We start from the raw sequence: 22,487 nt of genomic DNA on the forward strand, positions 1-22,487 counted from the left end.
CTCAAGGTTCTTTCAAGTTAAATCCTTTCTATCTAAAACTTAATGAATTCAAGGCATTGTAAATGTTCTGTTCTATTTCCCTGCCTGCATTATTAAGCGCACTCATTTCAGTGTGAAATGCAGGCATCCCCTGATAATTTAATTTTACATCAGCTTGCACATTGTATCAGTACTTGATACAAACACCTAAGTACGATTATAAAATCTAGTTTCTCACTTCATAAAAATATATGTAATAAATTGTGACTTTGGGGGACTGATAACCAAAACTATATTCTTATACAGCCCAAAATAGCTGATCTACATTTATGTTCAAAAGTTCTTATCCTACCTTTTGCTGGTTTTGACTTAACAGGGGAATCTGGTAACTCAGCAACTACTGCAGCCCAGAGAGATTCTTGCTGAAGGATTTTGTGCACTTAGTTAGTTAGGACTAACTCTTGTTTTCTTACGGGGCTTTTCAGAGCAGTGATATCACAAGACACTGTAGAAGTGAACCAGGTCTTTTTTGTAGTGGAAATCAATGGAAGTATCACTTCAATGCTGAGGGAATTTCATCTTCACTTGGAGTTGAAAGAAAAAGGATCTGAAATTTCATTGATTAAGCCCCTGGGCTGGTTTTCAGGTTTTACCAACAACATATTTGCTTTCTTATCTTCACATGGTCTTCAGTGTACTGCCTGGATTCAAAAGGGTTTTTTGCAAGTCAGATTTGAAGAATTTCAAAGACTTAACCAGGTTTTTGTTAGCAGTAGAAATCTTTCTTATCCAAATAATGGCTGTTTAATGAGATAGTGAAGATACTCTTTCATGTATGCATGTATATTGCTGTTTTGAAATTTGTTTCTGATTCCCTGATCAGTGTTTCTGGCGCGTGTAAGGTTAGATTGATGTATTCTTTAAGAAAATGCTCTGCTTTCTTTTATTCAAGACAGTGGTGTAACTGATAACTGTTTGTTTTATGTTTGAATTTCATCTCTTTATAGGCATACGAAAATTACTCTTTTGAAGAACTACGTTTTGCTTCACCAACACCAAAGAGGTAAACATTCAAAAAATTCTTTTTGGTAGGGACTTAAATTAACATGTCCTGACACTTCTGCTTACACCCAGACTCCCAAGTGTGACTGACAGGTAATTGTGTCTGAAGGTAGAAACACAGAATTCAAGTATTATATTTTCTTGTATGTAGCAATTTTATTTAATTTTTTTTTCTTAATTCTTCTAATGTTGTTTCCTTATTTTTATTAACTACTCTCCGTCTTCTTTTATCGTTCAGTATAAATAAATGTGGCATAGAGGATTATATTTTCATAGTAAATAATAAGAGGTTAGTACATTGGAAAAGGAAAAATTGTATTTAGATGATCTGCTAGGAAAAAAAGAGTAGTTTCCATACTAAGCATTATACTGATTGTTATCTATATATAACATATATTATGTCCAAAAAGACAATAAATGTTCAGTGGTTTTTAATTGTTTTGTTTATGCCTAGACCCAGTGAAAACATGTTGATCAGAGTCAATAATGATGGTACATACTGTGCAAACTGGACTCCTGGAGCTGTTGGTCTCTACACCATTCATGTTACTATAGATGGCATTGAAATAGGTACTTAATTTTCACTATATTTAAGCATATTTTTTATTATTTACACTTTGTATACTGACACATTTATGTCTTGATGCTCATAAGATTTAATATTACAATTCATAGCAAAACTTAGCATACAAGTTTTCATTCAGAAGCCTTCTATTTAAATTACTTCTTTGTCTGAAGAAAAAATCCCCCACACTGAAATAGGAATACATGTTGCAAATCATGTATTTATAATGTGGTTAGATTACCAGATTAACAGACTCTCTTATGCTTAATTCTGTGTTGGAAGAAGAATGTCTTGTTTCAGCTAAGAGTGACAGAGAAGTATAGAGGAAAAAAAAAGCCCAGCCCAACCCTGAAGAACCTAAGGAAAGGCAAAATTGTTCCTGATGGAGCTGAAATACGTACTGTCATTTGTTCTGGAAAATTGAGGAGATGTGGTCTTAACTGAGACTCTACCTGAACTCTTAATTATTTGCACTAATTTTTAAATGCTTTTGGTTCATTCCTTGCTGGAAATCTTTTAGTTATCTTGCCGGTCTTGTCTACTGCACTATAAGATGCTGTAGCATATGGTGGAAGGGAGTGCCTTTCCAAAAATGCTTAGTATATTAAATCCTGTGCTTGACCCATAATTCTGTCAACTTTTGACTGCTTAAGTACTGGTAACAGTTTCTCTGTTTCAAAGTTTTTATGTTCTTGATGCTTGTAGATTGCTTCTGTTACTGCCATGCTTATTTAAATGGATGTTAGTGAAATCAGCGGTTTCATTGCTACGTCTGGATTGCTTTTTTTTGCAGATGTTGCTTTTAAGGGGGTTCACTCAGTAAAATGAAACAAAAACCACGAAAGTATCTACTATGGCAGTTTGCTTTTAACAGTGATTGCTGAGGCAATTTCTTTAAAAGTTATTACTCAGAGTTATATTCATTACTTAAATTTTTGTGTCTTTCTTCGCATGTATTTACATGTATTTTTCTTCACAAACAAGAATGCCACTTTCCCATGCCTTATAATAGCATTGGAAATTAAATATGCCAATTCTTTACATTATAAGCCTTTTCTGGTTGTATAACATGGCTTTTCAGGCTCTTATATCTATGTCTCACATGTAGCAATTAGCAACTGTAGCAGTACAGCTTTGCATACCCTACTGCCTCTCCAGAAGCTTTTGCTTGAACCTTGCAAGTGTTGACTATTCCTTGAAATGTAACCCTACAGACATTATTAGGATACAAAATGACCTGGTAGTGCTTTGTACATACACTGTGATAGATATCTATGAATAGATGTAGCATGAAACTACATCTCTCTAAATTTCTACATATGAAAATAGAAATGTTGAAAAATTAATACATTGCACCATGAAGCCAACTGACATGTGTTGATTTTGGCAGACAGATAAGTAAGTGGTTATTTTATTTACTCTGAGTTGTAGCGTGCGTAAACTGTAGTTTCTGTTTAATAGATATATCCCCTTTTATTTATTTTTTTAAACTTAGTCTTTGTTTGCTTATAGATGCTGGACTAGAAGTGAAAGTAAAAGATCCTCCGAAAGGAATGATACCTCCTGGAACCCAACTTATTAAACCAAAAGCAGAGCCTCAGCCAAACAAGGTTTGGAGAACTGAAAAAACCCCCAAAACAGATAGTTATGTTTGGGTGGGACTTTATTGTTGTTTAATACGTACTTTATCATATAATAGTGCTGCAGACTTGAGGATATTTGCAGGTAACTTTAACATGCTGAATGGAATTAAATTAATATACTGGATAAAATGAAACAAATACATTTCATTTTATTTTTGTACATGAATTCATAAAACTGTTAGAAGCTCTACAGAAACTGCCTTTGCCTTGGCTTGTTGCACAAACATTGCACAGCTATTATTAAAGCCACAGACAAAATTTTGCACTATTATTAGTTCTATTTTTTATATATCGTAGTATGAAATTAATTGTGCACAAAATGTTACAAAGATTTTGTTTGTTTCATCGTAATCATCTTCAGTCAGTATAAAATCCATAACCAGTTTCTTTAGTATATATTCCTTCCTTAGAGAATGGCATGATTCTTTTTTAAAGGTATCCTATCTGTAGCTTTTGACATCCCCATTTCACCTTATCATTCCATCCTGAAGGACTAAAGTAGACACAATAAAGCAAGTAAGCTGAAATGGGTGGCAGTGGTACAAGGAAAATGCCCAGATGAGGGAACTACCTTGAATTTCCTCTTAGATGCAAAAGAGGGGATATTAAATATGGTTCTGACTTTGTCGGGTTTTGGAGGGGGGGGGGGGGTTGTATTCTTTTTTGTTTTGTTTAGTTTTCTTTTTGTGGAATAAACTATATTAAGAGATGTGGTATTCTGAAATAACACAAGGTTTTCTTTCCTCTCCTACTGAAATTGGGAAGGTGGTTAAGAAACATATAGTTACAGAAAGGATCAGGTTTCTGACAACTTTTTACCTATGTAGTACATCCTGATTTTTTTTTTCCTAGACTTCAGGATAATCCAGAGACAATAGCTTTGTTATATGGTTCTTCAGTCTTTAAAATGCATCCAGCATCTGCTTCTACTATGAACAAGATTCTTTTTCCCTGCAGCCATGCTTCAAATTAAAAATAATAAATACACTTTCAGTTTCAATACAACATTTACCCCTCACTGGGTCTCTTTTTTATTTTTTTCCTAAGAAGCTTCTTTTAGACTTTCTCCCTTCTCTTGGAAGGAAGACTTCCTTAGTTCATTATCTTAATTAGAACTCTCAGTTCCTACTAAGAGAGATTTAGCTTGCACAACTTGATACCTCCACCCAAGCTGATCATCATCTGTGTTGTTTTGCTGTCCCCAAGTTGAGAGAATCTGGTTTGATATGAGATGAATTGCTGAACAGAAATTCAGTTTTTCTTTTTAATTATTACAGTGGAAATTGGGGTGACTTGTTCATACATGATAGCTCTGTGTTGTCAAAGAACAATCAAAGTACTTGACAGAAGTCAGTCCTCTGGTGTTTTGAGATGTTATGTAGTGTTTAATCCTCTCCTTGTGGTGTTCTGTGTGCGTATCTCATTTCTTGTTCCAAGTTGTAGTCTCTGAAAAAGGAGCCATCTTTGTCCTGTACATAGTGTCTGTAGAGCCTGCTGAAAAACTAAACCAGACCTTTCATGGTAAATCATTTCATCAGTCATCTTTCTTCTGTGTCATAATGAATCACATAACAAATCAGGATAATTCTTTGTGTATCAACAGCAGTGTTGTAAGTAATACAGCAAGGTAATAATTGTACTGTGCTCCATGTTTCTGAAGCCAAGAATGCAGATTAGACATTTATCAATCAGAGACAGTCCAATATACCAAATCATATTTTGCTGAGAAAAAGGGCTTAATTGAGCTCTAAATGTGCTTCTTCATCATCTTTGTCAGCCTAAAATTTCAGATAGTTATAACCAAAGGACACTAATAGTGCATTATCAGTGGCAATCTGTTCTCACCTGGAAACACCAAAATATTTTCATTCAGGCACTGGAACATTCCAGTTTTGTAGCCAAACCTTACTTAAATTGCAAGCTGAAAATGAGTAGTGTGTTATGATTTTATATGTGTGTTCTTCATTCCCTGTTATTTGAAGTCAGATGAAAAATCTGAAGGAGACTGTGATAGTGATCTGCATTCAACCTGGGGTATATGAACCATAAGAATTGCTGCCTCCCTATTAGCTGCAAAGCTTAAATTAACTTTCAGGAAACTTCATTCCATGTTCTATTAAAAAGATTATTTTTCAAGCTATGTAATGGAATTTGGGGTAGTTGGAACCAAGTAGAAGAAAATGGTGCTAATTTAGCTGAATTAGAACATGCAAGACTGTTACCAGAATGATTGGTCGCTAACATGTTTTGATGATTTCTACTGTCCTGACACAATAAGTAGCTAGCATCGATTGCAAAACCAAAAAACAACCACCAAACCCAAAAGCTCTGGGCTGGGGGTGCTTTTTCTCACCCCTTTGTAGAAGATCAACCCCCTTGTTAAGGTTGCTTTACCCTATATGTCACACTTTGTGTGATGTGTAACTCTATGCAGACTTGTCAAATAAAAAAGCAGAGTAACACAGCTCTTGAAAACTAGCGTGCACTGTAGTGATAATATACATCCTAATTGCTAGGCCTTTCTGCCTTAGTTCTTCAGATGGAATCCAGTCTGTATGTGCCATGGAAGAACTGCCTATGGAGGTGTTACAGAGTTACAAAACCACTGCTATACAGAAATATTCCTAGCAAAGAGGCACTGTATCAGAAAGAAGACACAGATGATAAAATTTTTCATCATGGTCAGAAATGAGCATAAAAGATCTCCTGATCTGTTTTTTATTGTATTGTCTGTCAGTGCACCTGATCCTTAAGCAACTTCTGATTATAGGTTGAAGGTTTTTATTAACCAGTTAGGTTAGCTGTTGCAAAAGGGAAGAAGGCTTTTTCCAAGCCTGTGCCGACTTAAAATCTGGAATGTGAGTTTTTCCTCTAGATTAAAGTTTTTTATGCAAGTTCTAGCAAACTGTCATAATGATTTTCTGAAGTAAGATGATGAAAGGACTCCTAATTTGCAAGACTTTGTTTTTGGCTTGTCTGTGTTTAGAATGCTGTCAGCAGTGATTCAGCTTTATACTTTCACAAAGACCTTGAAAGTCTTCATTTTGTCTGTTGGACAAACAGGCTGATCAGTTAGGAGAAATAATAAATTTCAAAAGGCAAATCTATTGAATTTTTCAGCAGCGAATGAAATGTATGTGTTAAAAAAATCAGAAGCTTGTACTGTTTATTGTAGGGTGTAACAAAAATATTTCCAAGTCAATGCATGCTTACATTATGGTTTTTTGGAACATTATAATTTAATTGATTATAGTAAAAAAAAACAAAGTTACATACAGCAACCATGGGAAACTAGCAACAAACTGTAACTCCTAAGACTGCTGTCTTGTCACTGGCATTTCAGAATCTGTTAAACCTATTTCTTTTTACTCTGAGAGCTCTGTTCCAATTTTTTTTCTTCCTTACTGTCTTTCTTTGCTTCTCTTAGGTTCGCAAATTTGTGGCCAAGGACAGTGCAGGGCTTCGTATCCGTAGCCACCCTTCCCTTCAGAGTGAGCAAATAGGCATAGTGAAAGTCAATGGATCCATCACTTTCATTGACGAGGTAATCAATAAGACATTTCTATGGAAAATTGGGCTAAGATGTAAACATAATTCATGCAAATGATGGGGTTTTTTTCATGTTTAAATGTTGACATATGCAACTTAAGACCATAAATTGCAAAAATCTAAATTTACTAATTTAGTTTTTCAAGCTGTCATTTCCTTTAATTTACTTACTTCAAAACCTGCGTAACAAACATTGAGACTGATGCAAGGAAAGAAAATTGCTAGAGTTCATCTTACAATAATACATCTTAAGATTTAGCTTTTCGCTACTTACTATTTTAACTCTACATACAAATTCAGATGTAGATGTCCTTTTCATTACATCTTTCACTTAGAGATCTGAAAGATCACTACTGGTGTGTTAGACTAGAATGCATGTATTTTTCTCTACTATATAACTTCATATGCAAGGAATATTTTTGCGATTTACCAAGTCATACCAGCAATGGAAAAATGGGAAGCAGGGAATTTATAAAGCTTATGAAGGCTTGACTTTCTTTCCTCTTTTATTTCAAAGCAATTCTTATTACTGCATGATTCAATTTAAATTTATCTTCACACCTTGACATATCAAAAGGTATGCTTCCCTGTTGCTTTGGAATTCTGATTTTGTCAATATTCCTCTTTACCTCTACTTATGTTGTATCAGCACTGTAAGAATCATTGCTTCTTTGCTGCTGTTGTCTGCCTGAAGTCTGTTAATCCTTGCTACAGAACAGTTACAGGAGGGCATGGCTCGTTCTTGTTGCTTGTTTCCCATAGATCCACAATGATGATGGTGTTTGGCTGAGGCTGAATGATGAAACAATAAAGAAGTATGTTCCTAACATGAATGGTTACACTGAAGCCTGGTGTCTGTCTTTTAACCAACATCTTGGCAAGAGCCTTCTGGTACCTGTTGACGTAAGTAAAAGGTGCCTTTGAAAAATATCCAAAAGTACACTCTATCCTCATTACAAGACTTTCTTTAATTAAGGCTGCAAAAAGTCCTGAGGTAAATAATATTTTAATTATCAAATACAACTTTATACGTGTTTGCATTTTGGAGGGCTGCTGTGTAATGAGGGTGGAGTGTAGAAAGGTATGAGGCTTTTTATGTTGCAGCCTCTTCTAGAAGAGCAAACAAGTGCAGGGACTGCTATAACAAAAGCAGAATAGTATTTGATTGTGGTCTGCACCAGCTGTTTCTTAAGCTAGATAGCATTGTCTGTCAAGTGGTCCGCTGGTGCCGTGATTCCAGAAGAGGCCTACAGTGAATCAGTGTTAATTGATGCTTTTTTAAAAAAACAATCAAGTAAACAAAAAGTTCTTTAGACTCTGGGTTTTATGGATGTTTTTTGTGAGTTTTATACCTGAATCCTTGTGTTACCACTTCATTAGCTAATCAAAGAATCCCAGAGCTTCAAGACAAACACTGAATTTATAATAAGAGTAAATATAATTTATTTTAATAACTTTAATGGTTATGTGTGATCATCATCACTACAGTTTAAAGGTTACACCTTTTCTGGAAACTAATTACACTTGTTTGAAAAACATGAAAGACAAAAAAAAGGAAAAAACTGTATTAGCTAAACCAATGTTTCTCAAAAGATGCATGAAAGTGCAGGCCTTTCTGGCCCATCTGTTTTCATGCATTTTCTGAGTGGGCCTTGTTTTCTTCTGGGCAGAATGTGAAAATCAGATCTAATTGATACTGCTATGTAGATTTGATTTGTCATCTTATCTGAGCGAGCTGCTGCAGCAATTGAAGGTAGCTGAGAAATATTTCACTAAATTAAACACTACAATCAGTAACATCATGCTGTTCATGTTTTTTTGGTTATAGAAAACTGAGATATTCCCAGTTGCAGTGAAATTTGGCTATTTGCTAGTAGCTAAATGTGGAAATTTGTAATACCCTGTGGCTGTTCTGCCAAACACTGTTACATGATGTGAATAGGTCTTTTTGTCTACAAATTATTTGTTGATATATTTCTATTTGTAGATTTCTTTCAATAGAATCCTTGTTTGGGAAATTAATTTTGCATTTGGGAAGCAAATTATTTCTGTACTCAGAAATCAGTCACTCAAATATGCCTGTCATCAGAGTGTTTTTCTAGTCTGATGTAGAATATATGAAAACATGGAAAAAATTAGGTTTTGTTTAAAACTTTGCCTGTATTTTTTTGCCTTAGAAATTGGTAGCCATTAGAAAATTGCTGTATTATAGTTCCATGAAATACTAATATTTCTGTGAAGTAGTTGAATTTTACTAGTTTACCCACGGTAAAAGTGAATTCATCTTGACTGAGTAACTAACTTGAATAAATATTGTGTGTCTAGAAGACTTTTATAGTCTGGTAGATTTTTTTTTACTTGTGTGTTTTTTTGGTTTTTTTTTTAGTTTAGCTATCTTCAGTACCTTTTTACTTGTTGAAGGGAGTTGGTTTTGAGCTCAGCAGTTGTCTGTGGCTAGCAAGAACTTAACTGGTTGGCATATTTCATACAGCTCTGGTATCCATGTAGTTCTAGAGAATAGCATATGCTGTGCTCCTTGAGAGAAGCCTGAAAAGAAGTATCTGCCATGGAAAACTGAACATTCATTCTTGACAATATAATTTTGAGAATTCAAATTTCATGTGAATAAGGAGGTCAGGTACAATCAAATGTGAAAAGCAACATTCAGTTTTCAAACATTTCATTCTCTGGGTCTGTAAAATTCAGATAAAAGGTTTTCTCTTAGTTTTGGGGTTTTTTTGACACTAGTGAATTAGTTTTGTTACCATTTAGACTATTAGGAACTGTTAGATATGCTTAATTTTCTTTCAGGTAGCCAGTCACATGTCTTGAGTGACACAAGTTAAAAGTCACATGCTTTCTTAGCTTCTGCTCTGTAAGTGGCAGCCAACATAGCAAAAGGGTTACAAAAGCAACTCTTAAAACAATGCAGGCGTGTGCAAGAAATGCATTTTGAGCTATTTTCAAAAATGTTTCCTTGCACAGCTCTCATTTTCGGAATTTTAAGAGGACTTAGCATGTCCTGAAGCTGTTTGATTTCATTATGACAATATATAAGCAGTAATTTTTGTTGGTTTGATTCATAATAAGAGGAAAAAGGAAAAAAATAGTTCTAGCATTTTATTTCTTAAAAGTGAGAAAACATAACTCAAGGTTCAGAGGCTGACTTTTGAATATCTGTAATCTTAACAGCATGCTAGTCTAGCATACATACTCTGCTTTCTTACTAGATACTGCCTTTGCACAGATACTGCTTTCTTTGTAGGAGGTTTTAAAATCATTTTATTGTGATTACTATGTGGAAAATATTTCAAATTATACTTTTTTTTTTCTCTGAATTGTCCAGAAGAAGGACTGTTTCTAAGTTGTCTAATTTGATTTTTGCAGTCCTCTAGAGATGAATGACATATGTCAAAAAGGATGTTCTGTTAAGTAATAAATGCTAAAGTTTTGTTAGATTAAATTGTGATATAATTCGTATCTGCTGAATCCTGTTGATTTGGGTAGCTGAATGACATGAGCAGAATGCAGTAAAAAAAACTGTGATTTTGTGATATTTTTTTCACTGTCATTTTGAAAGCTGTTCAACCAGTTTTGGCTTGAAAAGAAGACTGAAGAAAGTCTCTTGTGTGACTGAAAATGTAAAGGGAAAATCAAATGCCTAAGTTAGATCATGTTCAAATAGATGTCACATTACTTCTACTAGACCCCATTTTCTGTTCAACTTTGATGAGTGTGCAGACTTTTCATCTTCAATTATGTTGCTATCGCATGTTTAAATATATGGGCTTTTTATAATCAACCCTTTAAGTAAAGAAAATTCCTCAGTACATTTTGGAAACTATGTGAAACTTTTTAAAAAGGTTTTAGTTCCTCTGTTTCTTCACTGTATTATGGAACAGTGAGCAGATAAAAAACAGTAGAAGTACTCTGTAGTGTTGTGAACCCTTTACATCTTGGTGTATATTTTGTATCTGCATTTTATGTATGTTTATTAGCATTAACTAGGTATTTTATAAAAAAGCAAACACTGAATATTGTGGATCTCATAAATGCACGTTCTGTTTTTTTATCGGAGCTATTATATTTGAAGATAAATGATCATAGGAAAGGAGACATCCATGGTAGTTACCAGTGTTTTATTTATTTGAACTGTGGTCATTTGTCTTCTTAGAATGTCTTTAGTTCTACTTCTGTTGCTCTTGTCCTTTCAAAAGAGACTGCTTTACAGTCTCTTTTCCCTGATCTGAAACTGTGCATCCAGTCCATTATAGGTAATATAATTATGAGATTGTGAATTTAATAGATTGTGATTTTGAATAAGCTGTTTGCATCTCTGGTAGTTATTTTTCTTTCTGTCTTACAGTGTGCAGGTATCTGTTTTTGAGAAAATACTTTTAAATTTCTTATGCAGATAGTTACTTATGCTTACACATGGTACTTAATAGAAAGGTACATACAATACAAAACAAGTGCACACTAGGAAGAAATAGAAATAGAAACTTGGTAAAGCTCTGGAAACTTTTAAAAAATCATGTTCTAAGTAAGTTCTCATTACTTAATTTTAAATTTAAAACTTTATAAGAAGGAATATTGTACCCTGATGTCCAGCTCCAGTATTACGTTCCCCAGCCACCACAGGCAATTAAGGATTGAGAAACTGAAAGTTCTTCAAACCATTATTGCAATGGAAGAAAGAATCTATATTAGTATGTAGGCTCCAGTGCTTGATCACAGAACCTCAGAAAACTGAATGTTCTGTGGAAACACTGAAGGACATGGACAAAAGATCTCTACCATTATTTTAAGCAGGATAGAAGGCAATTGGAAAGTAAGATTATGTTTGATAAAATGTCAAGATGGCTGTTTAAGATAAGTCTCCATTTTGAAAAATAATGACTGATGTTTTAAATCCTTGCTAATGGTCAGATGATTTTTTGTGGCAAAACAAATTAATATTTTTTTGATCTCTGAAACCTAAAATTTGTTGGGAAAAGTATGAATTTCTGTAATTAGTTTTAGATCTTGGAAGGTAGAGTCTTGAAGGAAAGCATTAACTAAATCTACAGATGATAGCATAAGGGCTAAAATCAAAGCTTCTATCTTGTAGTTTCTTCAGAATGAAAACTTAGCTATCAAATAGATGCCTGATCTATTCATCTGAAGTGGTGTACAGTGTTAAAATGGCCAGGAGGTTCTCAAGCTCACAGAGCAAAAGGAGAGCTTCTAGTTTGATCTTGGTGTTTCTAAGTCAGCATGGTCCCACTTCACTGGGTCACATGGTCCATGTTTCCCAGTGGAAGTCCATCAGGAAAAAGGAAATATGCTGTAATGTAATAGAATCAGACAGTGTAAGTAGGTTGGATGCCTATGAAGTACACTCATTAGGCACATGTAGGTTTTTTATAGTTGCCATAGTTTTATGCCAAATTGATAAGCCTTTACTTTGCTAAATCTTCCTATCTAACACCCACCCCTTCCCCAGAGCCCCTGAGCTTATATGACTGGTGCATTGCTACCTCCTTCAGTTCTGGGTAAAGGTACTCAATTCTAATGAAATGCTGATGTTGTGACAATTTCCTTCTCACTGTCAAAATGGCAGATAATTTGTATTATTGAAACTGGATGTTTGCAAGCACTATATAGTAGATGATTTCCTTCTATCATGTGGCAAAAGTGTAGATTTACTTACTTTTAACATGTTAGCGCTTTTTCAGGAAATATGGATGAAGCATGCCAAGGGTGTTCTGTACTTGTTTCTGCCTGAAAGGATTTACTGCCTTAGCTACTGTTAAATTTTAATGTGGCTGCTGAGCAGGGATTTCATTTGGTTCCTCTATCAAGCTGGGATAGGGAATTAGATTTTGATACATCTGCTCATATAGATGAAATGGGTGCTTTGTCAAAGGGATTCCATCATAAATACCATAAATATGAGTATTAGTACTGCTGCATATATACTAGTCTTTCTTTTGACAGAAACAGTGAAAATTTCTTTGAAATGAGTAGAAACTAGCTTATGGAGAAAAGATGGCTTCTTTTTTTGTGTTTTTCAGTAATTAAAAAATTGTGTCCTCGCTGTTCTGTGGGAGGAGAAATTAATCAGAACAGTAGTGCTTATTTCTACAGTGTGGGCAATTGGTTATTAAACTAGTGATGTCTCTCTGGCAGCTGTATTTGGTTTATGATTATTCATAACAAACTAGTTCATGCATTGTGTGTTTTACATAACCAATGAAATCTTAGCAATTGTTCTCTGTATAGCACTGAAATTTTTTGCTCTGGTAAAAAGTATGATTGTGATGTGCAAACTGGTGAAATCGTTCTGTGCAAGTGAGCTCATTTCAGCAACAGTGAGCTTAGCCCTTCTACATCTCCTTCGTTCTGACTGGGTGACTAAAATTCATGTGCGCTTGTCCTGCACTGGTTGAAATCATCTTTCAGAACAGGAGACCATCTTGACAGAAAACTGGTTTGTGATGGGACCAGCTACTGTTTCTTTCTAACAGAAATATGAGAATTTTCTGTGCATGAAGTATCAAGCTTTGTAAGAGATGTCTGGCTCTTAATTTCAGTAAATGGCATGACACACTACATCCATTTTGAGCTTTTGACATATTAAGTTGTTTCTGTGTAATGGATGATTTGCCATGGTGAGCAGTGAACTCAGGTGACTTGATTAGGAAAACAAAACTTTCCCCTTTCGCAAAACATTCTACCAGTAAATTTACTTGAGGAGAAAGTTTGCATTCTAGTACCTTGAACTTCTTCCTCCGATATTTCTTTGTTCCCATTTCTTTGTTGATATATGTCTTTTTTTTTCAAACTTTGTCGCTCAGAATGTCTTTAATGCTAGCCAAGGAGTAAGGGATTTGGACTTTTTTTCATGGACTTCCAAAGCTTTACCCCCTAAGGTGAGTTAAATTACAGGAACAGTCACACTGTTTCTCTTGTTTTCAGAATGCACCTTATGACTCTATGCTAAATATTCTTTGAAGTCTCTTTTACTGTAAATTATTTTTACAGGAAATATCAGATTTGCATTCAGTGCTGTATCTGTGTTTCTTCTAAAATGAGAAAAAAAATACCAGGGCAGATTGCTGAATTTTTATTAATTCATCAGTATCACTCTCCTTTTTTAACAAACCAAGTTAGAAATTCAGAGAGATGGTCCAGGAACATAACAAAGCCTTTCATTCTCCCTTACAGCAGAATATACTGGTAAAATTTTTTTCTGTTATTGGAGGCTCCACATAAAGTTGCAGCATTTAATAAGATATTTGTATGAGTAAAGCCACAGATATTTAATAAATACTCTGCCCAGTCTTAATGTTTCTTTAAAATTATTTAATTCTAGGAACAAGATACGTTAAGTACAGTTAAGCTGTTTAAATTAACTCTAGAAGTATTCATCTAAATATCAGTTCTGTAATGTTTCGAGATGGAATTTTTTTTTTGTATGAATTTTGTAATGAAGATGATAATGTGTTTGTACATTTTGGTGTAGAGATTTTAAAACTTGTTTGTCCACTGATTCTTTTTTCCCAGAATAGCAGACTTGATTGTCAAGATCTAAACTATGTTTAAATTGTCTTTTTTTTCTCAAACCAGTTTACCTCAGCTTGCATTAACTTGCTTTGTAAGTTACATATGTACATAACAGAATCATTTTTGTATAAAGGCTTCTTGAAAAAATTGCTGTATTAGTCTGGACATAGTGCACAGACTTCCATACCAAAAAAAGCTGAAAACATGATAACTGAAGAGATCAGATGAAATTGCATTCATTTAGAAGTAAATAACGTAACCAGAAGTTTGGTTTAAATCTGACAAAAATAGTATTCTTTCTTACAGCAGGAAGTGAACTCTTGGAAGGTAGTTTTATGAGAGATTGTCAAGGCAGAAATTATCAGCATATTCAGAAGAAATTAAATTTAGAGAAATCAGATTCATAAATAAACACTAAGGAAAATAGGGTATAGTCTGCAACATCCATAATAAAAAGGTTTTAAATGTGGTTGGTATATAAGGGACAGACTGTTAGTAAAGATTTTTATGCTGCTTCTAAACAGCATCTCCTGTTGCTGAGCACAGTAGACTGAATGAGGTGAACCACTGGATTAATCGAGAAGGACATTATGTAGTTTGTAACTTTCAGTTGTTCCTTTAAAAGCACATACGACTTTCAGTATAATAGAACTTGCTCCTGCTTCTTACTTGCATTCTTCTGAAATAAATGCATGTTTGTTACTCCAGTCCCTCTTTTTTTTTTGTACAAAAGCCTTTTAGTTAAGCTGTTGCTTGCTGAAAAATCTATGCTAATTTTTCCATTCTGTTAGTAACTACCATTTTTTTTGGTGAGAAATTCAAAGTGTTTTCTTACTTCAGGTTTGCATATATATTTAATCAGCAAATAGTATGAGGTGAAATAAATTTGCAGGCCTTTCTGATTGCCATGGTGGAAGCAATAAATATACACTAATACTTACATGTGCATTTAAAAATCTATGGTATTGCTGTTCCTCTTTTGTCACAATTTTGCCTTGACTCTAAATTGACAATATATTCTAAATGTGAAATGAAAAAGAAAGCATGTCATATGGTGAGATAATATTGAAATTCCCTTTCCGTAGCCCCGCTCCTTCAGAAAATTTCACAAATAGAGCAGGAGGAATGAATGTGTATCCTCAGAAATGTCAGCAAGGATGAAGGTTTAGTGGAAGCAGTTAGATTAAATAATTTGTATCTAATGTTAGATATGAGCTGTTATTTTTTTATAAATGGTTACATTTATACCACTTTAGCTTTAAGAGTAATGTCAGGAGTAATTCAATTAATGTGCAATTTACTAGTAGTTAGTTGTTCAGCACTGCACACTAAAATTAGCAATGTAACTAGGATCTCCTTTAGCATTGAAATTTAGTTTTTGTACTCTTGAAGTATTTCTTACCTTCATAGTTTAAAGGTGGTATTAATAGGTTTTATTCTGTTCTGTTTTGCCTTTTTTGTAATTTCTCAGGAATCTAGGTCTAATGCTGATGATTTTTTCAAAGACCTAAATTCACACTGCCCACAGGAAGCAGTGATTCAAGAACAAGACATGCCATTTCTTCGAGGTGGACCTGGAGTGTACAAGGTAGTGAAGACTGGCCCATCAGGTCACAACATCAGAAGCTGCCCTAACCTTAGAGGTATCCCAATTGGAATGTTAGTTCTGGGAAACAAAGTCAAGGCAGTGGGCGAGGTATGGATCCTTGTAGCTTCAGTTCATGTCTTCATAGATACCAGTATATAACAGTAGTAACTGCAACAAAAGAATCTGCCTCTGTACAGGTTTGCTTTTCCCCTCTCCTCATGATAAATGCTGGCCTTTGAACTTGGTTTATATTATAACTACTAATGCAGTTGTGTCTTTTGCCTTTTTGCATTGATTGGAATAATGTTAAAATTGCACTGCAGTTACATGTGCTTGCTTATGTATTTCTTGTTACAGTAATCCTTACAAAATTGTGTTTCTTGATCTACTTTTTTGTCCTGTTCTTTGAAAAAATTCTGTTTCATTGACAAAATGTTTTCCTAGGACCTAACCATTTAACAAATTCCTGTTTCTCTGTACTGATTGTATTAACTTGTTTAGTTGCTGAACTATTGTTATTATTCTGGGTTGTCCAGTTGTGGTGTTTTATGGTTAAGAAAGGCTTAAGGATGAAGTGTGTCATGCTATTTCCTAAATATAATATCAGGAACAAAATCAGTACTCATAAAAACCTTTCATGTATATCTTGGTATTATAATTCTCCTGTTGCCACCATCAATTAGAAGGTGTATCTTGGAGACTATTTCCCTCAAGTTTTTATTTAGGCTTATGTGGATTTTCTGAAGTGCTGGTGTTGGTGTTTTGCTTCTTCTGGAACATAAATGGGTCTAAAATTTTTTAAATTACTCCTAAATGTAAATCTGCCATAAATAGGTTTGGTACTTCAGTCTGCCTCAGCCTGTGGCCTTAATTTAAGAAACTTTTTTTTTAGCATTTACTTTGTAATAGAAAGATTAAAATTTAATGTGTTTTCCAGATGCTATAAGTAGTTACTCAATCATGCTAATGAATTATTTGAGAAGTCAATAAATTTTGCTTTTTTATGTGTGTGCATCAGGTGACTAATTCAGAAGGTACGTGGGTGCAAATGGATAAGAACAGCATGGTAGAGTTCTGTGAAAGTGATGAAGGCGAGGCATGGTCATTAGCTAGAGACAGAGGTGGAAACCAGTACCTCCGACATGAAGATGGCAAGTGGTTGTTTTATTTTTTTAAATTAACTTAGAAAAAAATAAGCAGTCTAAACATGAGAAACAAAATTTTAGATCTGAGTTTTGAACAGGTATAACATTAGCTTATGTATTTTCATTTGAGTTACGTTGTACAGTCGGACTTAGAAGTTGTTTCTAAACATTATTTAAATGATTTTTTTAAAAAACAGTTACAATATTTCCGTATGATTTCTTCTCTACCAGTCGTGGTTATGGACAATAATTTTAACCATCTTTTTTCTTTTAGCTCTGGGGTTAATTTTTATCCATCTATTTTCCAAAAGGTGTCTTTATGAAAAGCTTTGATCTCAGCAGTCATATTCTGCTTGTGTTTTTAGGTCACACTTATTGTTAGCCTCTTATTTGTTCATTTCAGCAGATTCTTTGCTATTCTTCTGTATTTGACATTTGGTGCTGAAATTTACTTCACACATAGATACTCTTAACAATTAACATCACATTACTGTATTAGAACAAAGGAATTCCTTGCTAATGCATAAGTATTTTCTGTAGAATGTTGCAGCCTGACTTTCAGGTATAAAACATGCTGCAAAGAAGGGAAATAGCAAAGAGTTTTTCATTAAATATATAAATATTTACATAATACTTCAAGCAATTCTTTAGTAGTCATAGCTTTTCTATTTTTAGTTGTCTGATAATGTCTAGTTCTGAGGTGCTCAAAGAGCCCCAGTAGATTCCAGAAGCTAAATAATTGTGAATTGGAACAGTACCTTATTGTTGAAAGCACATGTATTCATTCAGTGATAGGGTTGATTAAAGTCATTATTTTCTATTTTTATACAGGGTTTTTTGCTTTTCCAGTAAAAAATAATTCATCTGAAATTAATAAATTAAACAGAATGCAAAATTTTTTGTTCCTGAGTGCCTATTTTGAGAAATACATTCAAGTAACTTGGCAGTATTTTGTGGTTTTAAGTCTTTTCATCTTCAGTAATTGACCTATCATTTCATATTGTCTTAAATTTCTCAAAGTGTATGTGTGCTCTAAGTAAGAATTGACAAATCAGGAAGACCCTTGTTTGAAGGTGTGTCTTCAGATTTTTGATATTTATGCATTGTTACTGAAGGGCATCTTTGAATATAACATTGCTACCACAGAAAAACAGAAGTTAAGGCTCCAGGCTTTGAGGACAAAACTCTGTAGTAGGATTTCTGCAATACAGCTCATAAAATACTGTCTCAGAAACTTTCTGGTATGAATCCTGTGCCTCAATATGCCAGTTGTTAATCTTTTTTAGATGAATCTCTTTTTACAGGTAGGGTGAAGATGGATGTCTCTTGTGCATCTAGCTAAAGCATGTTAAGCAGTTACTAGTGCAATTACTGAGGTTTTTCAACCTGTTCTAGGTTTCTAGCCCATTTCAGTGCCATGTGAAACTTAATGCACTTAAGCTGTATCTGAAGGTTATTTTAAACTGATTGTTTGTATTTGCCATGAAATGATTTAGAAATAATTTATCACTAGTTTCAATGCTTTTGCTAGAGGCAAATAATAGGATCTGCAGGAGCCCTAGCTGGATTTGCAAATGTCTGTTTTTAATCCATGAATAGCATCATCTTTAATTACAGTCATATTCATTACATTCGTATATTCATTATTTAATAAAATTATAATTAAATTCCCATAATGAGGTAGGATTTCTCTCAGAGACTAGGCAAAAGTCTGAATAGCTAGGTCTGTAGACAGGTATCCAGTTAAAATATTACAGCAAGATCTAGAGTAGCCTGTGATTGAAAAAATTCTAGATCCTTTTGTTTATAAACTGACTTTAAATTTCCAGCTTTCTCCCTGGTAATCTGTTTTTAACTTGAATATAGTATACATGTATGAATATAATTTGTACTCTGAAATGCAGTTTTGTCCTGATATGCAGTTTTAAAAAATTACTTTTTGAAGAGTTATGTTTTCTTTTTATTTAATCCATGTTAATTTTAGTACACTAACAAGAAAGAAGTTTTCAAGGTGCCAGCTCAAGCTTTTAAATACGCATTTGGGATATTTCTTCTGAATGCTTTCTGATGTATTGTCAGTTGTAATGGTATTTTTGACCACATTAAGTCAGTAATTTCTCTGTAAATCTAAATAGTCAAGTGGATTCTGTCTCATTTATTTTAATTCTACTATAGTTTGGAATATTATTAAATACTCCAAGTTGCTTTGGGTTGGAGGTTGCTTTAGTGTCACACAGAAAGCAAAATTATAGTACTCGTTTACAGATACAAATAAATCTGTCAGGAAAAAATGTCTTGTGTCCTGTGGACTATCAGGGGTAGCCACAATTAAATGTTTACTGGCTCTGAGTTTCCACTTCGAAAACTATCCTTTCTCCACCTTGCTTTGTCAGAGGGATTTTAACAATTGCTGTCCAAAGACTAAACACTGCTGAATGATGTTACCGGAAAAAAACAAGTGTCAAATAATGGCATAGCTGGCAACAACACAGTCAAACAAAAAACAGTCTACATGGTATTAAGTCCTCTGTCTTTATATTTTAGAGCATGAGTTCTGAAGAGCAGGGTTTTTTTGAAGAGAATTTAGTTGAGAGGAAGAGTGCTATCGGTGGAAATAAAATCACTCATTTGCTTTGTGACTCATCTTTATAATGTGAATCTGTTACTCAGAGGTCTAACTCCGAAGTGATGTGGTTTTTTTACAGAGCAAGTCCTTCTAGATCAAAATGTGCAGACTCCTCCCCCAAGTCCTTTTTCAATACAAGCTTTCAGTAAGGGGACAAGCTGTAGTAATGGACAAGGGTTTGATTATGGCCTTGGAAATAATAAAGGTATGTTTTTACACTTGTATTTTTTAAAAATTATATTTATCTTAACTTTGCTTGTATTTTATTAGTAATTTTCTGCTTTTTTAGGTAACACAGATCCTGTCCAAGCAGTAGTATAGTGAATTGCAAAGTGTTAAAACTGCTTTTTTCTCTGCTTTAGTTTTTTTCAGTCTAAGTATTCTGTATAAAAAGGATCAACAAAGATTTGGAAGTTAGTTGTGAATTTCTGCAGTGGTAGGCACAAAACTGAAATGCTGAAATGAAAAATACATTTGAAACAGGATTAAAAAACTATTTCATTTAGAAAGTGCATGTTTTTAAAATTCAGGAAGCATTTGTCATCTATCTTGACAACTTAAGTGCCTTTAACAGGTCAACAAGATAAAACATGCCATTTAAAATTCGTTGCGAAATTAAAAAAAGCAGTCATAAAACTGAAGTTACCTTTCAATCACATGGATACCAGTTACAACTGCTGGGAAATAAATAAAATCTAAGGGCTTTTTGCTTATATAAAATAGTTACTTCTTTTAATCATGGTTTATTTTGTTGACAAGATATATATAAATACGTATATAAAAGTCATCAAAATAAACTCAATCTGCATGCCTTCTATTAATTTCTTCATTAGTTCTAGTAGATTTATTAATACAGAAAGGACTTTCCTTGAGGCAGAGGTTCTTGAGAAATATTCCTGAAATGTGAAGCTCTGTCATTGTATTCTCACATTGCTATAGTCCATGCCACTACAAATAGGGGCCTAAGGTGTCCTATCTGTTTTTTAGCACCAGCATATATGTCTTCATGTTATCCTAAATAAAATAACTTAAAACTTATTTTAAAGGAGAGAAGATTAGGAAAATAATTATTCCTAAATAGTCTAGTCTGTTAATGTCACAACATGAAATAGTTTTATATCATTTTTCAGAGGTTTACTGTATAGAGAGTGGTTCATACTTGTCCATGCATCATTATAGAAAACCTTCTTTTTTGAACAAAGGCTGGATAAGTCAATGTATTTCTTTTCTTTTTGTTTCATAGAGCCTTTTAAACCTTCTTTTCCCCGTTCATCCATACTCATTTCAGAGTAATGGTGGAATTATGAAAGTGGAATTACCTAAAGTGTGAGGCAGTATTACAGCTTGTCTCTCAATGTCAATTGTGTAGTAGTGCAGAAATATTATCTGTTCTTTCTCCTGCAATAGCATATTAAGACAATAATTTATTTTTTTTTCTTTGTCCAAAGATAAGGTCTTAGAGATGAATGTGCTAACAGGCATCCTGATTTCTGAAGACATTGTGATTCTCTTTATTACTGTATTTTAAGCCGTTTCAAAGGTGTTTCTTTGGGATAATATAGTTACAAAATGTTTGGAAGCTACTTCTGGCATTGAATTCCATACTATTTTGTATGCATTATTTTCTCAACATACCCTGAAGCTGTGATGTTTAGTGTGAATGAACAACTCAGCTACATGACTTCATTCAGTCTGTGTACTGTATTTCCTTCTGAATTGCCCAAGAGTGGAGAGTTGCTGGCAACTATACTGAACGAATAATGGTCTTACTTTCCCAAAAATGGAATTCCTCAGCTCTACCGTTACTTTATATGCAGTCTTTCTGTATTCTCAGGTCTAAGAAGCTTTGAGTTTTGTGAAAAATAAAAATTGGAAGGCACAGGAACAATCTCTTAGGGGAATTTCTGAAGGAAGCGCTTCTTTTGGAGGGGCTTGTTTGTTAAAAGTATTTCTATAGGAATGCCTACAGAATAGGAATATAGTTTTGATGAAAATTCAGTCCCATCCAAGAATGCTTCAGAATGACTGATCAAATTTAAAGATTCCCCATAATAGGTATGTAGTTTTACAGTAGGTATCAGTTTCCTACTGTAAAACTGTTAATTTTAAGTTTACAGTATTATCTGCAAGAAAGAAGACTTATCTCCCAAAAATAATCTGTTTGATTTAGCTGTGTCTTCTCTCTTCCAGCTTTCTGTGTTACAGGCAAGTTTTTAATACTCCTCGTGATTGGCCCTACCCACCTCCATATTTGACTGTTCTGGGCAGATGACTTTCAACTACTCTTCAGATATTCTTCCCTTTAAAATAATTACTCATTTCAGGAATTAGGCACATTGCATTTAAGAATAATAGTTTGTCAGACATGTAAATCACAGAATGGCTGGTGTTGGAAGGGACCTTAGAGATCACCTAGGTCCAAACCCCCCTATATCAGGTTGTTCAATCATTTCTAGGTCTTTAATCTAGGAATGGTTGCTGCTGAAGTACAGATTCCAGTAGGCATGCTACTTCCAAAACAGTAAAACAAAATTGATTCATTGATTATGGTAGATGATTATTTAGAGGGGCATTCCAGCTATTTTCTGCTATTTTTCTCTTCTTATTTTTTTAACCCAAAATATCAAGAAAAGAACTGTAGCTTAGGAGTTCTTAGATAAAACTGGGTTTGATACATCTGCTGATCTTTCTCTAATTCCTTAGAAAGACAGTTAATAATCCAAAAACGTTGTAAATTCTGTGAGTTTTAAACTACATTTAAATTAGCTATTAAAGCTGTTAA

At 34.0% G+C, this 22,487-nt stretch overlaps 1 protein-coding gene across 16 annotated transcripts in view; it reads left to right on the top strand.

Annotated features, from left to right (window-relative positions):
* MYCBP2 (MYC binding protein 2) overlaps positions 1 to 22,487 on the top strand; it is a 172,317-nt gene that overhangs the window by 108,595 nt on the left and 41,235 nt on the right. For 9 of the 16 annotated variants that reach the window (XM_058829727.1, XM_058829743.1, XM_058829735.1 and 6 more), the window contains 9 exons: positions 987 to 1,042; positions 1,496 to 1,611; positions 3,119 to 3,216; positions 6,677 to 6,793; positions 7,561 to 7,701; positions 13,638 to 13,712; positions 15,818 to 16,042; positions 16,953 to 17,085; positions 19,785 to 19,910. In XM_058829727.1, coding sequence (XP_058685710.1) covers positions 987 to 1,042; positions 1,496 to 1,611; positions 3,119 to 3,216; positions 6,677 to 6,793; positions 7,561 to 7,701; positions 13,638 to 13,712; positions 15,818 to 16,042; positions 16,953 to 17,085; positions 19,785 to 19,910 — 1,087 coding nt within the window. The remainder of the gene's footprint in view (positions 1 to 986; positions 1,043 to 1,495; positions 1,612 to 3,118; positions 3,217 to 6,676; positions 6,794 to 7,560; positions 7,702 to 13,637; positions 13,713 to 15,817; positions 16,043 to 16,952; positions 17,086 to 19,784; positions 19,911 to 22,487) is intronic. The other 7 variants (XM_058829753.1, XM_058829784.1, XM_058829768.1 and 4 more) reach the window with 6 other exon arrangements.

Source organism: Poecile atricapillus, chromosome 1 (genome assembly GCF_030490865.1).
Source record: "Poecile atricapillus isolate bPoeAtr1 chromosome 1, bPoeAtr1.hap1, whole genome shotgun sequence".
In the NCBI taxonomy this organism is placed as follows: domain Eukaryota; kingdom Metazoa; phylum Chordata; class Aves; order Passeriformes; family Paridae; genus Poecile; species Poecile atricapillus.